The following is a 17801-nucleotide window of genomic DNA, read 5'->3' as shown; positions in this document are numbered from 1 at the left end:
TCTTGCCTTTAATTGCCAGATTAGTGCTACTCCTAGCAAAAGGATCTTCTCATCTCTCAAGTGGATTCTGACAGGAGTGTTGCAGATATTTGGATACTTTAAGATCTATATTTAATGAGCAATCCCACATAGCATCATCGTGTCTTACTGAACATACTACTTATTTCCTTTTTTTGGCCATTTGAAAAAAAAAAAAATGCTTTACAGGAATGTACTTGGTATCTGCTAACAAAGAAGAAACTGACAAGCAAAAGATTCCTTCTAAAAACTTTTATACAATTTAAATATACATGCTTGGCATTTTACATGGAAGATCTCTGAAGTACAAAGGCCTGATTTACTTGGTTATGAAGCACTGGGACACCACCCCATGTGATTTAGGTGCTCTCAGCCTGAAAGACCAGAACCTTCCAACCAGGCTTTGAAATTGCATATGGAAAGTGAGTCACATGGAGAATGCTTGATATACTGATTTACATTAAAAAAGCATGACAAGTGCTTTAGTTGTAGAAATATATACATACATCTGGAGTTCCGTAACAGCAGATTTGTGATAACTTTAGAATGCAAAATAGTAAGTGCAAGTACACAGGTACTTTTTTATTTTTAAATAGTATGCTATAGAACTCAATTTCATACAAAAATAGACATCCATATATTTTATTTCTGAGGGTTATGTGTTTCTGTTTAAGGTCAAATCCTGTTTTAAGTGCACAGGAACACTTACTGCTTTTGGAAACTAAAATTCCTTAGCTAAACTGCTTAAATAGAAACACATAACCTGAATAAACAAATAGGAAAGAAAATATTACCTATTCCACGAAGTAGATTGATTTAGTCACACAGAAATCCAATGAAGATAGCAGTGACTTAAGGACCACCACTTCAGATATTAGCAGCCCTACAGCTGGCTGCAGTTCCTCCTCTATATGTCAGTCCTGGATGAGGAAGATGTTCTTTTCCAAGCCTGTACCAACTGCAGTGCAGTAAGGTACTGAGCTCTACCAACCTTAAGAGAGGGCTGGTAGGATGATGGTTGCATCTTGCTGACATTGAGGAAACTGCCAGCAAGTTGGGCTGGTCATCACTGATCTAACTCCTCATCCTTTGGGCCAAGAGGACACTGATGAGCCCGAGTAACTTTTAAATGCAGTTATGCTGTTCCTGAAGCAGGGCTGGCTGCTAGCACCTGGTGAATTATCTTCTGAAGGAAGACATGGATTTAAGATCAAATTACATTGTATTAAATTAGTCTATATACATGACAACAAAATACAGCTAGAGCAAAATCATTACTGCTCTAAATTCAGTAAATCTTTTAGAAATCTAACCTGACCCAGGGATAGCTTATACTCTGGATAGATGCACTTATGCCCACATGTTAAAGGTGATCTTCAGGGATAACTCAGAAATTGAAGATTTGGAAACAGCCCATGAGTCTGCAAAAGAACTTCCTAAACTTGGAAATTGGGTATTGCTGAAACAAATAAGACCAGAGCCTACCTGTAACACTAGGGAGGTAACAGGGTTTTATTGCCCCATTTCATGCACTGAGCTGAGAATTCCAGTTCAAATTTGTCTTTTGAACAAAATAAATTGCACTTCTTTAGCAGGAGGTATGGATTGAGATTCAGTTTTGCTTTGAGCCTCAACTGTTTCTCTTGGTCTACAGAAGTCCAACTCAACCTCTTTCAAGCTCATGAGTGCACTTGCTGAAGAATGAGTTTTCATCATTTTCTGAGAGAAAAGAAATACCAGTATTTCTAAAGAGCCTTTCCCATATTATCCCTTGCAGTTCATATCCCACAAAGCTTCTGTCTAGCCTTGTGCATTTACTTTAAGACTTCAGATGAAGAATAACATATAGGAGCGGCCTCCAAAGAATCAGCTCATAGCTCAGTCCCTGGGGAAAGACAGGAGCTCAACCTCACATCCTCCAGGTCTGTGCAAATTCACTTGGCTTAGGAGCGGTGCTTTGAGTGAAGGAAGACAGAGGGGATTTACTGCGTAAGGTTCCAGTGGTGTGTGACTTCAGTAGTAGCTTTTTTTTCCTCCAGCTGTTCATAAACCACGTAAGGCCAATCTCTGTGGTGGGTTTTACTCACAGTATTTCAATATCCCATTTTTGGGAACGTTTGTCTTCTTCTGGCTCATTCATAATGATGTGATTCTTGTCATAGTAATTTCCTCCTTAAAAATAAAGCAAACTCATGAAGGCAAACAATTTAAAAACAAATGCTGAGAATCTCAACAGAATCTTTTAAAAAGTGCCACTAAGTAGGAAAATTAGCTGAGAGAGAGAAATTCTGTGAGGGATGAGGCAGTGTTTGCATTTCTACTGCTGTTTGTCTCCTTCAAACTCATTTGTCAGCTGAAGCCCTGAGGAGCTCTGTTAGTTCAAAAGCAGAGCCCCCAGTGTAGCTCTGTGCACAGAGGCACGACCGCTAAAGGCATTTTGCTTTGACAGATCCTCTGCTCCCACTGTGTGGGTGGATTTCTAACTTACGTATTGCTACAGTGAAAACACAGAATGTCAGATCTGAGGGATTATTTACTGTTGAATACTCACTTCAACCCCAGAATTACTAAGTCCTTAAAATCTGTCTCCTTGGAATACATGTAACATAGAAGTAGTGGTGCCTTCTTATCATGCCATCAATAAAAATTCACTAAAGGAAATTTGTGCTCTAAAGAGCAATCAAATGGTATGCTCCCCTCTCAGGGCAGAATCATAGAATGGCCTGGGTTGAAAAAGACCACAATGATCATAGAGTTTCAACCCCCCTGCTATGTGCAGGGTCGCCAACCACCAGACCAGGCTGCCCAGAGCCATATCCAGCCTGGTTTTGAATGCCTCCAGGGGATGGGGCATCCACAACCTCCTTGGACAACCTGTTCCACTGTGTCACCACTTCCTCCTAATATCTAATCTAAACCTCCCCTGTCTCAGCTTAAGACTATTCCCCCTTGTCCTATCACTATCCACCCTTGTAAACAGGCTGTTCCCCCTCCTGTTTATAAGCTCCTTTCAAATACTGGAATACCACAATGAGGTCTCACCGGAGCCTTCTCTTTTCCAAGCTAAACAAGCCCTGTTCCCTCAATACATTCCTGCACACAGCTTTCTGATACTGTAAGAACTGCCATCAATACTAGCATTTGAAATTTCTCTTCATAGGTGCTTCTGCCATAGTTGGTCAGCAGGACTAGGACTTAAGCAATGAGAATTTTAACAAGTCTGAAAACATGATAAGTATTTCTCTTACTGAGGCACATCTATTCTCTCGTTTGCTTTTCCCTCCCTATTTTGTCTTCTAAGAGCCATTTCTTGCTCTTAGCACTACTTATAAACCTCTGGGATCAAAGAGTAAGGCTCTCCACAGACTGTTTCTCGTGCCACTGCCAAGCAGTTGAATATAAAACTGGTGAGACAGAGGGGATTCAGTACTTAGGTACAAATGAGCAGGAATATTGCAATTAGAACGTGGTTTTTTTTTTTTTTTTGGTTGATGTTGTTATGCTTTGTTTATTTTTTAAATACCTTTAATATCAAGCACCAGTTGGTCACTGAGGTATGAACTGATGGTTCCATCCTCATTGAGTCTCCACTTCTGCCTCTCTTTCCCATGTTCTACCCAGAGTGCGACTTTGGCCCCTGGCACATCTCTGCCACCAATGACATCCAGGCAGGCATCGTTAACCTGAGAAGCCAGAAGACAAGTGAGATCCGGCCAGCACAAAACCTTGCTTTTGTGTCTGACTTGTTTCTGTTTCAGACACTGATAGTACTGCAGTAACCATAGTGGCAATTAAGCTAGGAGCAGATTATTCAGCAGTTGACTGATTGCTTGATCACAGAAGGTCTTCATGTATTCCCTTTCAGAGAAATTCCTAATTCTTCAAAGGTAATAAAACTTTCTGAAAAGTGAGACTTTCAAGAAGGAACCTGGTTTTCTTTCAGGAACATCACTGCCAGATGTGAAAAGCTGTCCATCCAGCTTGCCAAAGCAGACAGAGCAAATCTGTCCATACACAGTAGGAACATGTGGGCTATGGGAGCTTTGGCTCAAGATGCACAGAAAAGGCCAAAAGCAATTCTGGTATTAATGGGGAAATCTACACAGTGAACTGTGTTCTTGAGGAAATCCAGTTGAAGTAACTCACTCCAGCATCTGGAAACACACCTTGGATTTGAAGAGCCCACGACAGTAGTGCCAGATCTGGGTATCCTTGCCGCTGTATGGAGACACACACACTGATGTTGCTCTTACATCTGCCAGACTTCCAGCTACTGTCAGGTATTTGCCTTGGGCTCGGTTTCTGATTCGGAGGTACACTGCTGGCTGAAATGGTGGGAAGGGAGAGTCATATCACACAGACTGCAAAAGTTGATGGGAGAATGTCTCCATCTTACATCAGTTTTCTGAAGTGCTGCATTCCCAGTTCCAAATGATCACGTTAAATACTATTTTTTTTTTTAGTTGAAATGAACGTGCACGTAAGACAGAACTAAATGTTTCTCACACACAAACAGCTGTAAGCAGCAATGGCAGAGGGTATACTTTAATATATTTATCTCTGTAGAACTAATCCCTGTGATATGCAAATGGCTTTAGTTCACATTTCTTTCACTCCAAGGCCAGTAAATGGGCTATAATCCACAAGCTTTTCATTTTCTGAATACAGAACTTGCTGAGTTGCATATCCAGCAAGTTCAACACCACTAACTGGAATATGTAGCACAGAAGTTTGACCTTTGCTCTTGAACATGCACAGAAAATGGTACTCAGCTGGCATCACTGCTTACACAGCTTACTCAAAAATAAGGCTGCTTTGTAGGGCTACTACAGGATTTGAGTTTTTCCTTCATTATTCACTGATTTTGGAGCAAATAAAGGGAAGTGAACAACTGAAGGGCAGCTTCCTCCAGCTACCAATTTGCAAATAGTTTTTCTTCTGGGAGTTTTGAACCTCCTTTTTTCCATAATAAACCCTACGTTAAGAGACAATAAAGCCTCTCTCCATGAACAAATATATATTAATAAATATACTGTATAGTTGTTCTTTACAAGGAAGAGAACTTAAAAAGGTAAAACTATTGTGTCTCATCTTGAGACATGTGAGTTTCAAGTATTCAGATTTCTCTTGCACTATCTATGGCACCAGCAGGCTTGACACAGAAGGGAGGAGGAAATATAAAGTGGTGCAGGTTTGTAGAATTATCCCAGTCCTAAAAAAATATCCATATGCCACAGAAGTGTTAGGCACCATGAGCTGACTGCACAAACTCAAGGAAGCTTTCAGTCTGCAGGATTTAAAATAAAAACAAGCTCCAAATGCCCAAATCCCCAGCAAAATACACAAGGTACTACTTAGAACGTTACTCATTGTTGCAATATAAAAAGGGATACTACCAAACACAAAAGCTCTTCGTACTTGTGGTTGAAGAGAGAATTCTACTTTTAAGATTAGCACATATTATTTGCATTATTATTTATAAAAACAGTGCCAAAGTGGGATCTTTTGCTGGCTACCTCTTTTACAGAACTCCAGGGAATTGTAAGCTTCCTAGACTAATAAATCATTTAAAAAAAATTCCCTTTTCCAATGGGGAAGCATATAATGCAAAATTATTGCTAAAGATGATCATTCTGTTCACTGCAACATGTCCTCAGTTGAATCTATTATTTAAAAGTAAAGCAGCATTTGTCACTAACTGTAGACAAGCTATTCTCTGAGCAGCAGAACTAATGAAAACTCTTCCAGTGAAGTTACTGCTCACATTCCCTCCCTGTCTCCCTGCCCTCCTCCCTTCTCCCAGGATGTTACCCTCCCACAAATGTGTGTGGCTGGGCTCACACACAGTGGAGCTCACCTGTGTTATTACCTGATGCAGCTTGGAAAGGCAGAGGGGCAGAACGTGACACTGACATTACTTGGGGTGAGGGAGGAAAAGAAAATTTGGTGGGACAGCATAAACTTTGCTTCTTTTGGAAGTCCAGCCTATAGCACTGAACAACTTGTCCTCGCTTCCATTTGTGTTAATTGCAAAACAAGTCAATATAGAATTGTTTTTCTCATTTCTACATGGCAAATGTAAAAATAGAGCATCTAGAGAACATGCTAATGCTTGGCTCCGAGAAGCAAGGAATTATTTCCCTTTTGGAGCCTAATATAGATCTCAGTAACTGCCAGTGGAAGAATTTTCTGCTTCAGTAACCTCTCCGTATGTCCTTCTGGCTGTCATCATCTGGCCTGATTGAAGAAGCACTATGTGCAGCATTATACTTGGTTAGTTTACACTAAACTCAGTCTAAAACAAATTGTCCTCACAGACTCTTACAGTACCTGCTTCACCGGACGAAGGGAGCCAATTACTTTCCAGCCACTGTACTCATTCCAGTTGGAAATCTCACCGGGCTCCAACAGAATCTGCTTTCCTAAAAAATTACATCCTTCGTATGCAATCCACCTGGATAAGAAAGCAGAACACAGAAGACTGCATGTTAACTAAACTAAATTGCAGGTTTATGTTCAGGACCGTGCTCTTAGAAGGCCACAGACTCCCCACAGCAGGGACACCATCAAAGATGTATTACTAAGCTTCAGGACAGCCACTCATTTGTGCGGTTTGTTTGTTTTGTTTAAATTAAGATGCTTTCTCCTAGCTCAAACTTAGAAGTTCCCCCCAAGCTTTTCCCACAAATTTGAGAATCTCTGCATGAACCCAGATGGGAATAATGCTGGCTGCAGTGAGCATGCATTAGGAAATTAGGAAGCCACAGGCTGTGTTTTCTTTTTTAACAGCTAAAGCTATTCCACATATAGAGTACAAAAATACATAACAAATATTTACTTCAAACCCCATAAATTGCTGTAACAGACTTTACTGCAGTGAATGTATCTGAATGTGAACATGGCTGAAACCTTTAACACAGAGTTCAAGGGCCAGCACATACAGATCCCTTGTTATCTAGACATCTGCTCAGTAGTTGCTCTGTTGCTGCTTACAAAGGCAGCCTCAGGATCACAGATCAGCTTTGTTTCAATCAATAGGACATTGTTGTACAGACAGTGAACCCAAATGTTTGACTCATTAACTCATCTGAACACAAAGCAAACACTGGTTTCCCCAGTTACCTGTTTTACAAAGTCAGGTGCCAAGAACAAGAGGGATGGCTGCACACTGTTTCAAGTCAGCAAGAAAATATCCACAAGCAGTGCTTACAGCACCTGTAGTGCACTTTTCCCATTTTGAATGTCTGGGGGAGCAGACAGACAGCTTTGCTTGGAAGGAACTCTAATGGAACTGAAATGGTCCAACAACAGTGACGTGTCCCTTAGTAGGTTATATCACTGTTTTTTCAAATAACAGGTATTCAGAGCAGCGTTGACCATCACTGCCGGTTCTTTATACTTACAACCCATTTCTGTCTTTTTTTCTTGTGATGCTTCCTGTGAAGCCACCGAAAACCTGCTTTTACTGGTTTTCCCAGAATACTGAGCAGTCTCATATGAAATTGGTTTATGTTGCCAAAGCATGTGCTTATGCTGGCACATATCTGGTGATACAGACAAAATTCATCACGGGTTTCATGCAGATGGCAGCCCCCACACCATGCCACCTTTCTCAGACCCTGGAGCACCACAGCCCCCTTCACCAAAGCACATCCCAGACTTGTGCTTTCTCTCACTGATGTGGCACGGCAGCAAGAAGCCATCACATATACATAGATCTTACTTTGTCATTTGTCTAAAGCTGAGAGTAGGCCTTGGGACAAGGAGCCCAAAACCCCTCTAAATCCACCTTCATGAATTTACAGGCAGTATTCTACGACATCTCATAGACTTCCCGCAATCCCACTTCCCGCAAGACACCCTTAGTCTTTCAGTTGTAGTGAAGGATGAGGACAGACTGTGGAGTTCTACTTCCTGGAGAGCATCTCAGGGAGCTCAGAGGAAGTCCAGCCAGGCAAGTGATTATTCTGCCCCAACTCTCTGCAGGCTGCAAAGCTCAGAAATTAATTGGAAGATGGGGAAAGGGCCGGAACACTGCACATACTTTCACGTGCTCAGGCAGTGGCACGGCTGCCCAGGGAGGTGATGGAGTCACCATCCCTGGAAGTGTTCAGGAAACATCTGGGTGAGGCACTGAGGGACGTGGTTAGTGGGCATGGTGGGGATGGGTTGGAGGTTGGGCTGGGTGCTGTAAAAGGCCTTTTCCAACCATAGTGATGGTACAATTCAAAAGCAACAACAGCAGATGATTACTCTGGGAGCATGTGCTGGATTAGGCTCAAGCTCTGTACCAATCTCTAATTATCAGACAAGTGCTCAAGCAATGTTATCACAGATACCTGTAGAAAATTGATGCATTTGAGAAATTCATCATAAAAATTACAACAGAGGTGTACATAAGCAGTAAACAGTCCACATTAGTTTGCTGCCCAAGTAGTTAAATTTGGCACTGTTTTTTTTTTTGTATCCCACAAGACCTCTCAAGAAAACTACAGCCTTGTGTATGTGAATGCCATGAGAGAGGTGGGAAAAGGGTTAAAAATGCACAGAGGAAATGTGTGTCATATTTGAAGGACAGTGCTTTCCAGTCAGCCCGTTAAAAGACCCAGCAAGTTCTCTGTTCCTGTTGTTGAAGCGCAGCCCTGAAACTCGTCTGAGACAGAGTGCTTGGGAGCTTCTCCAGAAGGTGAAAGGGAGAGATGAGAAAGAGGTTGGAAGATAATTTCAGCAGACTTAAGATAGGTTTCACAGAAGAACCTGGGTGTTTATTCCCAGTCACAGGGGGGTTAAACAAACAGCAGAAGCAAATTATTGCTCCAGCTGTCCCATCCGCCCGGAGCTGCTCTCACAAGTCACTGCCTCTGTGGCAGCTGAGCAGCATGCCAAGCTCCATTGAGCCACTGCAGTGGCTCACAATAAATCACTGCAGTTTGCAGCTGGTATTTTACAGCCCGTTAACAAAGGCATTCGAGTTTGCTCTACCTGTGAGTCAGGAATTTACTGATTTACTTTTGGCTCCTAGTTTGAACAACAGGCTCTACTGTTTGTCAATGCATGGGGATTAAGGGATGGTTCTTTCAGGGACAAAATGCATCCTCTGTCCAGACCTCTGCTCATTTTGAATCTTGGTAAAAAGGTGGATCTAGCATTCAACAACATTTTAGGATTTTGAAATGTCTCAAAAGTTAGAATCTAAAATGCATCCTATAAAAAAAGGCAGCAGTTGTTAGGAAACACACGCTTAGTATTAGCTCCCCCAAATAACAAGGATATTTCTCCCATACTTACAATCCACTTCTCACCCATACAGACTGAGTGTAAAAATGAAGGTCTTCATTCAGAACGGAGTTGACAGGCTCACTGAAGTGCAGCTCTCTGCCCTTGCAGCACTCCAGTGCAAACAGACTGAGGGAGGGCTCAGCGAAAACCTGGTGAGGAGGGGGAAAAAAGCAACGTTTTACTCAGAGCAGTCTAACTTCAGTTGTAAGCATGATGCACACATTTTACAACTTCGGTTTCATTTCCACTTGCCTTGGGGTTAGATTGGGCTCCCTCAGCAAATACAGAAGCAAAGAAAGAAAAAGTGCATCTCCCAACAAAACATATGTGCCTGAAACATACGTGCCTGAAACATACTGGATTTATCAGTGGCATTGTCATCAAAGTATTCCCCACTGACACAGGGCAGAAAATGAGCCACTTAGAGATGCAGAGAGGCCTTTGTTTGCATTTGAAAAATCTCTCTGTGATCTGGTCAGTATCATCAGGCCCTTGGTTGCTTTTCAAAAATCCTGTTTATTTACAGCTGGAACAGGTTACAGTAGTTCTCAAGGTGATCTGCAGATTGCTATTAAAGCAGTGAGGCAAATCACAAGACTGTTGTGTGCTGACTGCCATTAGCTATTTGGTGGTTTGTTCACTGCAATAATGTTAGGAATCTGAAAACTGAAAAATGCTAAAAATAACAGAAGTAAAAAGTTTTCCATGTTTTACAGACATTCCTATTTTTCTTCTGACAACCTTGAAAAAATTATTAGTAGAGACATCAATTTCATGCAGAACTGCAACACTCGTCACTTAGCCTTTCTCTACAGCAGAGAGATTTTCTTATGAAAGTAAATAAGATCATCTTGCATAACTGTGCTACAGCTGCGAGATCAGCAGAAAAACAAGGGGAAACTCATTTAAACATAACAAGTCTATGTCTTAGAATCACAGAATGCCAGGTTTGGAAAAGATCTCCAAGATCATCTAGTCTAACCATCCATCTATCACCAATACTTTCCCACTAAACCAACGTCCAAATGTTTCCTGAACACCTCCACAGACAGTGACTCCACCACCTCCCTGGGCAGCCTGCGCCACTGCCTCACCACGTTTTCAGAGAAGAAATTTTTCCTAACATTCAACCTGAACATTCCCTGGCCCAACTTGAGGCCTTTCCTTCTCGTTCTACTGCTGTTTCCTTAGAGAAGAGACCAACTCCCACCTCACCACAACCTCCATGCAGGCAGTTCTAGGGAGCTATAAGGTCTCCCCTGAGCCTCCTCTTCTCCAGATTGAACAATCCCAGCTCCCTCAGCCAGTCCCCGTATGACTTGTGCTCCAGATCCCTCACAGCTTCACTACCCTTCTCTGGACACACTCCAGGGCCTTCATGTCTTTTTTTGTAGTGAGGTGCCCAAAACTGAACACAGTACTTGAGGTGTGGCCTCATCAGAGCTGAGTACAGGGGGACGATCACTTCCCTGTTCCTGCTTGCAACTTACACAAGCCAGGATGCCATGGAACTTCTCGGATACATGGGCAGTGGCACTGCTGGTTCATGTTTAGGCAAGTATCTTCATACAAGAAATACTATAATGTTTTTTCAGCTTTTTAAACTTGAAATCGTAAGCACATTTTTTGCAATTTATATCCTGATGTATTTGATAAAGGAAGACAGAATAGGTCTGACTGCTACAATCAGCAGCCTTTTTCTTTGGAGACGTCACCCTGTAATAGCCAGCTCACTGCAACAGGCAGAATTTCTTCTGTAGCAAAGGTATTGCCTCAGGTGAAATGAATGAAAAAATATTGAATTATACTTTATAATTAAGAGAACATAACTTTCATGTTTGAAGAGGCAAGTGCATTTGAATGAAGTATCTCAAGAGCTTAGCTGTGCTTCAGCTCTTACAAACTTACTGTCTCTGACTCAGCGCACTTGGTATGTAGGTGGTTGTTTGGTTGTTCAAATCCTGCCTCAGAGAAAATTGCTTTCCTCCACTGACCACTGCAGAGACAATGTGAGCCATGCTACTCCCCATGGACAGGGCACTGGATGGATAATTTTAAAGAAGAGTTTGATATCATTCACCTGGCAAGATTTTTTTTTATAAAAAAGTTACACTCCTACAAAGCTAATGCTACGTACAAAGCAGGAAGAGATTAAAACTCATCACTGTCTTTATTTTGGAATGTCTGTTCTTCCTATCTGCCTTCTGGTGGATGAGGTGTGTTTATAGCTTACTTTGCAATCTAGAACAAGAGATTGAGTGCAGGTAGCTACTTCTCAGGTTGCTTTGCTGAGCAAGGCACTGCTATCACACTCCAGCCTACAGAAAACCTTCGGCACTGGCTTTCACCTGAGTGGAAAAGCCACATGCAGAATTGGTTCAAAAGGGAGAGCTTTCACAAATGCATCAGAAGGCATAGGAAGCACCATGTGGCATCACTGTTGCTAGACACTGCTACCAAAGCCTACAGCTATCTTGCTTTTGCAGTATCCAATATATTACGGATGCTGTGCTGCACAGAACAGTCATGTGATCGAGTATTATTCATTTATAAATCGTCTGAACAGCAAGTGGGTGGAGTCCATTAAAATGACTGCACATGGCTAAGATAACTTGAACTTTAACAGCCATGTGAAAGCCATCAGGTTTTTCAGAATCCCAGTCTGCCAGTATGCAGCAGACATTGCATCTGAGGCACACTGGGAACTGATCACAAGGATTGATGCCACTCTGTCCAGTGAGACCTAGAAGGACGACTTCACTGATCTCGGCGCAGACGTGAAGTCCAGAAACAGAAAACGTGCTGCTGTCTCAAGCACTGAAGCTGTCACGTTTCCATAACCATATATAGAGCAATGCTCTGGTTACTCACTTTATATATGCTATTTTACGCCATCAGCTGGCAGCAGTGACTTGGCCTGGCTTTTCTCTCTGATTTTGTTTTCTTAGCTCCATAGAAACCATCAACAGAAAAAAAAAAAACCAAAAAAAAAACCCAACAAGGTTTTGAGGCTATGCTACTACACTTCTCACAGAGACATTCTGTTTGTTGCTGTTCTTTGAAGGAAGCTGTGGTGCATTTTAACTCATTTTCAGGCTGAAGAGCCATCAGTAACAGGTGAGTGTGAGACTGCCAGGACCAGTTTACTCCACTAAGGCCAAATCCTGATGGACCGGAGAAGAATGGGGCTCTCTGAGGGCCAGAGGAAAGGCAGCTGGAGACAACAAGATACAAGAGGAGACAAACAGGCAACCTCAGTTTAGGACATTACTTTAAGTGGACCCCAGTCCCAGATTTTGAAAGATGAGATAAAGGCATCTACACTAACCCACCACTGGCAAGTCGCTCCCACGTCTAGGTTACATTTGCTTCATTTCACAGTTATTTCAAGGAAAATATCTGAAATGTTACTCTCAGGTGAAGGGTTGCCAACTGCGAGAATGACAATGCACTAAAGAATTCACTTAATCTGATCTTGTGTATTAAGGAACTAACTGCCTTGCTTAAACCAACACCAATAAAGTTTTGAAGGTTTAGTTTCTGCTGTTTTTAATGTCAGTGAGGAAGAAACTCAAAAAGATTTAATACATTTAAGAGGCCAGTGATGAAGGAAGGCTGTATTTACGTAGTGTTTTCAATGTACAAGCACCCCTACAAACTGTTAAGTACAATAATATTCTTTACTTAACAGGTGTGGCAGTCTACGGTTAATATATCCCATAATGCAAGGAAGGAAAATGAGAAAGCTTTCCTCCCTTCCACAGCGCGAGGCTGAAAAAGTTAAGCCATGGAGATCGACACAGAAAAAGTCTCTCGCGCACCTCAGGTTGGCTCAGCTCAGCCTTTCCTCTTTGACTTCCACCTTCACTTAATGGAGAGAAGCTGTGCACCACAAATTTTTCGCAGTTCAGAACAGGATTTTTTTCATTTTGAATAGGATTTTGAACGTTTTCAGTTTAGAAAAAATGCAAAGCAAGTTGGAAGCATTAAAGATCAATGCAGGGCTAGCTTCCTTTCAAAAGCCTTTTCTTTGCATTGTAAGGCTTGGGTGCCTGATTCAAGGAGACAAAATAGTGTAGAGATACAAAGAAAGTAACCAAAAGTGCTATAACTGAAACCCAAGTGCATGTGGGAATTTGCACACATTTCCTTATAATAAAGATATATAATTTTCACTATGAATTTTATCAAAAATTATTACTAATCCCACTGAGAAAGATTTACCAACATAACATATTTTTTCATACATCTTTTCTGGCAAACACAGATTTTGCAAGCTCAAATGAGAAAACCCAATAAAGCCAAATAAATCCACGGGGTTGCAAAAAAAGCATGGCTGCAAACCCATCATGGTCCCTGCTGACCTGCAGCTATGCAAACAGCCTCTGCCAGAGTCTCACTGGAGAAGCTTCAATAGCTGCATTACAGGATCCTTAGAAAAAATCTCTGCTTTTTAGTCTTGACTCGTTTATTATTTACAACTGTTTTTGCTGGCTAATCCCTTCAGTGCAGGAAGGATGCCTGGCTGAGGGAAATGAGACTGCTCTGGAAGACAGCAACACCCACGGTCCAGCCCCAGCTGCACCAGATGACTCATGGCCTGGCCCTGGGAAATACTGATTACTTTTTGCATCTGATTCGATTATTTAACTCACAGGAATGCTGGGAAGATTAGTTAACACCTGTATTTATCTTTAAGATAAGCAATATGGAAATATTGGAAATATCAGAGGAAGAATATCAGAGATTAATCAGAGAAGAATAAAGAACCTCAGAAGAAAAGAAGAAAGAAAAAGTAATGTATGGCCCTACAACCTAGATTTCAGTTTTTAGCAAATGAATTTAGAATTTTGACAAGCCCTGCGTTTGGTTTAACTTTAAGGATGAAGTTAAAGTTTTAGAAGGAAGGAAAAGTAATTGCTTGCTGCAACAATCTTAGGTACTGTTATCCTGGTAATGGCACATTATGTATCATGGGGAGTCTAACAAAATAATGTGTCTGCAACTAAAGGTAAGCCTCATTTCCTAAGAACATCTTGTAAGGGTCTTCATCCCCAAAACTCTTCGAGAAACAAACAATGGACAAATGTCCCATTAAGCAACCACAGCCCCATAATGGCCCCAGCTGACTTCATGTGCTCTCTTGCCTTTGGGCACGTGGTCCCTCCTTTCCTTTTCTGGAATTCATGACAGCACATCATGCGAGTCCTTGCTGATACCAACATGAAAATCCACACCTCTGCATCAAATGCAGCAACTCTTAACCTGTGTTATGTTCTTACCTACCTGCCCAGTGGGCATCAACAACAATTTCAGCAAATTTCATCAGTGAGCATCCCTTTAACAAGGTTTCAGATTTTTAGATAAAGGGAGACAATGAGAAGCAAGCTGCATGAGCTCCAGTGTTCCTACTGCTATGAAACAGACATGTATCCTACCAATCTAAGTGGGTTTTCAACATAACTGCCTGTTCACTTAAGGAAATTAGCTACTAAAAGATACATTTTCCAGCACTTTTTTTCCCCACTTAGAAAGTAGAAAATTAAAAAGACTCTTTGCACTTTGAGAAGCAGCCCTTTCCAGAAGAGAAGAGGTTACGTAACATACCATTATTTATCTTACAATCTAGATTAACACACAGGTACTGCAATACTGTTTTTCTTCCCAGAATGTTGAAAACAAAGGATATTATTTGCTTATTATTGTGCTACAGAAATGCTTTCTTCCTTCTGCATAAACTTTTTCGTAACCCATAGCTTTTCCTAAAAAATGGTTGGAATTGTTCTCAAAAGCATGCTTAATTCCTACATGATGCTAGTGCATAAATGGGGAAATAACCAAAGTGGTATCAGACAATCCGAATTTCATGAGAAGTGGGGGAGAGGGAGTGCACACGTGGAGGGACTGGGGGCAGCACGCCGTGTTTAAATGATAAGAACTCCATTTTTCAGTGACGAACCCATAAGACGTCTCCCCAAGAGCTAGAGGTTAGCCATTCGAAAACAGTAAGAAATCAGACTGTCACGAGTCTGAGCCTGTTTTCCTATTCAAACCCATTTTGTGTTGCTATGAAAAGGTTGTTTTTGTTGTTTCTTTTTTTTCTTTTTTTTTAAATTGGGTCAGCTCAGTGATTTCAAATGACATTTTTCAATTTGTTAAGAAATTCAGCTTTTAAACTACATTTCTGGCAATTTTCAAAATAAAAACAAAAAATTCTAATTTTCTAAGAATGTGTGCGTTTTTTTTTTTTTTTTTTTTTTTTCCCCTCCATTTAGAAATGGAATATTCTGCTTGCATCAAAACTGCATTATTCTGAGAACAAAATTTTCTCAGGTCCTTTCCTTTTCTTCAAGGAATTGGCTAATCTATTAAAAAAAAAAATCAGTAAAGGAATTGCAGGAATTACTGAATTACTGCCTGGTTCATACAGACTAAGGCTTTACTGTTACCACACACAGTCCCAAAAATACCACTGATATCTCACAGTATTTTTCCACCAGGCCAGAAAAGAGGACCGATGTGATGAAAGAATACTATAAACAACTAATTTCAATTCTCAGTTGGTGTCCCTGCACTTATTACTGACCTATGCTCACTGCTCTGTTTCACAGCTACTTTGTATCCGCACAGTTAATTTGCACATTGGAAAGAGAATACCCAGATCCCAAGTACTGGTGTCATGCAGCAGATTTATCCTCCTACCCCAAAGAATGATTTGAAACAATCTACTTCTAAAATACATAGCTGGACCGGTCAACGGATCTGTAACTCCTCTCAAGGACCAGTAACGAGGAGGCTTAGGAGTCCTTTGTACTGCTAAGGGCATTTTTTCCTTCCTCTGTCAGTGCCATGGGCTTCTACTTCTAGTCACCATCTGGGATGCAGAAACCTTATGCACTGAAGCAATGCATGGTTCCCCTTAAGTTTGAGAGTCCTTCTGACAGCAATACTTGCAGCAAATATTTCTGCTTTAAAGGAGAACAAGAGAGAACGCACATTCGGTGCTTGATGTCAGGGTTCCACATTCTCCCCTATATGCATGAGCTACCAAGTTCATAGAATCATAGATACACACTCTAGGACTGAAAATGGGCTGGTATTTAAACATGAACAATAGATGTATTTCCCAAATGTCTCAGCAGAATTCAATAACACTATACAACAATTCCACTTTGGAACACATTTGCTGCTCTCTTGAATGAGCTAACAGAAATACCTTGTAATAAAAAGGGCTCTGTACCAACAATAGTGCATGGCAGACAATGCACAGAATGAACTACGGCTGTTTCTGTCCACTGACCAAACTTACTGCTGTGTGCTTAACATCACGTCTGTGCTAAACAATGCCTCTGAACATTGTCCTGTGTAATTAACACACTGTGTGTTAGGGGTCAATGAGTGCATTTCTCTTTGTAAAGCAGGTGTGGTTCAACAGCATTTTACAGTATTAATGCCATCGCTTTGAGGAATACAAGGTCTCCTATTTGCAAGAAAGGAACTGAATCAGAAGTGCAAACCGCATACAAAGCACAGGAAGACGTGCATAAGTTTCCCATGCAGAGCTTACCAAACACACTTCTTCCAGAGTTTGGCCCTTGGTAATCAATGGCTGCCAATAGCTTATTACTATGCCAAACTGGGGAATTTGGATGAGACCTATCATTTCATGTCAAAACTTCATTCTGTTTTAGCAGAGCAGAACACAAAAGCTTAACGTGCAAGGAAGATCTTCAATCTGAAAACTAGGCTCTCTATGAAAAGCTATAGTTCCACTGAATTCATCGCAGCTAGACCTGCAAAAGGATCAGCTCTCAGACTTGAGCTGTAGATCCTTCCCATCCCACAGATAGCTTTTGGTGTTCTTTTAAAACTGTTCACAAACAGAAAAAAAAGGACTTTGAAGAAAAGTGTGAATTGAGTAATCTTTATGATCTAGTTTCAGTGTTAGTAAACACTAACACATGCTACATGGGTTGAATTTGTCCTCTGTGAACAGGGAAGGAGGAAGACTTCCAGGAGAAGCTGGTCAGTACTAGAAGGGAGTGGGCAGAGTAAACACATGCTTCTCTTTTACTGACACCATTATGGACAGTTTATGTTTTATGCTTTTTCATAGGAGCATGCACAGATATCAGACAAAAGCACAGACATGATGAGACTCCAGAGGCATGAATTCTGTGTGCCAGACTACAGCAAGATCCAGAAAAACTGTATTTGTCTTGTACTGGATAATACAAAACATTCCTGTCCAATTTCATGGCCCTAGAGGATCTTGAATCTCACCTTACTGATACAATAAGTCATCTGACTTCAAGATCTGTGCTTGGGTAGTACAATCAACATGAAATTCATAGAAAGATGATGTCCATGTGTAATAATTACTTGTCCCATATCTCAGGAGTCACTAGGAAAGAGGATGGCCAGAAATGAGCTTTGGATTGAATTATCTGATGTGTCACACACACAGCCCACACTGCCATGTGTAGCATATTATATCACTTGAT

At 41.2% G+C, this 17801-nt stretch overlaps 1 protein-coding gene across 3 annotated transcripts in view; it reads right to left on the bottom strand.

The window, feature by feature from the left end:
• Positions 1-255: 255 nt before the first annotated feature.
• CRYBG3 (crystallin beta-gamma domain containing 3) overlaps positions 256-17801 on the bottom strand; it is a 91490-nt gene continuing 73944 nt past the window's right edge. For all 3 annotated transcript variants that reach the window (XM_085240024.1, XM_085240038.1, XM_085240030.1), the window contains 5 exons: positions 9307-9446; positions 6349-6472; positions 4185-4343; positions 3542-3701; positions 256-2190 (listed from right to left, as the gene is read on the bottom strand). In XM_085240024.1, the coding sequence (XP_085096150.1) occupies positions 2102-2190; positions 3542-3701; positions 4185-4343; positions 6349-6472; positions 9307-9446 (672 nt within the window). In that variant the 3' untranslated portion in view covers positions 256-2101. The remainder of the gene's footprint in view (positions 2191-3541; positions 3702-4184; positions 4344-6348; positions 6473-9306; positions 9447-17801) is intronic.

This window comes from Meleagris gallopavo, chromosome 1, assembly GCF_905368555.1.
Source record: "Meleagris gallopavo chromosome 1, MGAL_WU_HG_1.1, whole genome shotgun sequence".
NCBI classification, from domain to species: domain Eukaryota; kingdom Metazoa; phylum Chordata; class Aves; order Galliformes; family Phasianidae; genus Meleagris; species Meleagris gallopavo.
This window is presented reverse-complemented; position numbering and strand designations above follow the sequence as displayed.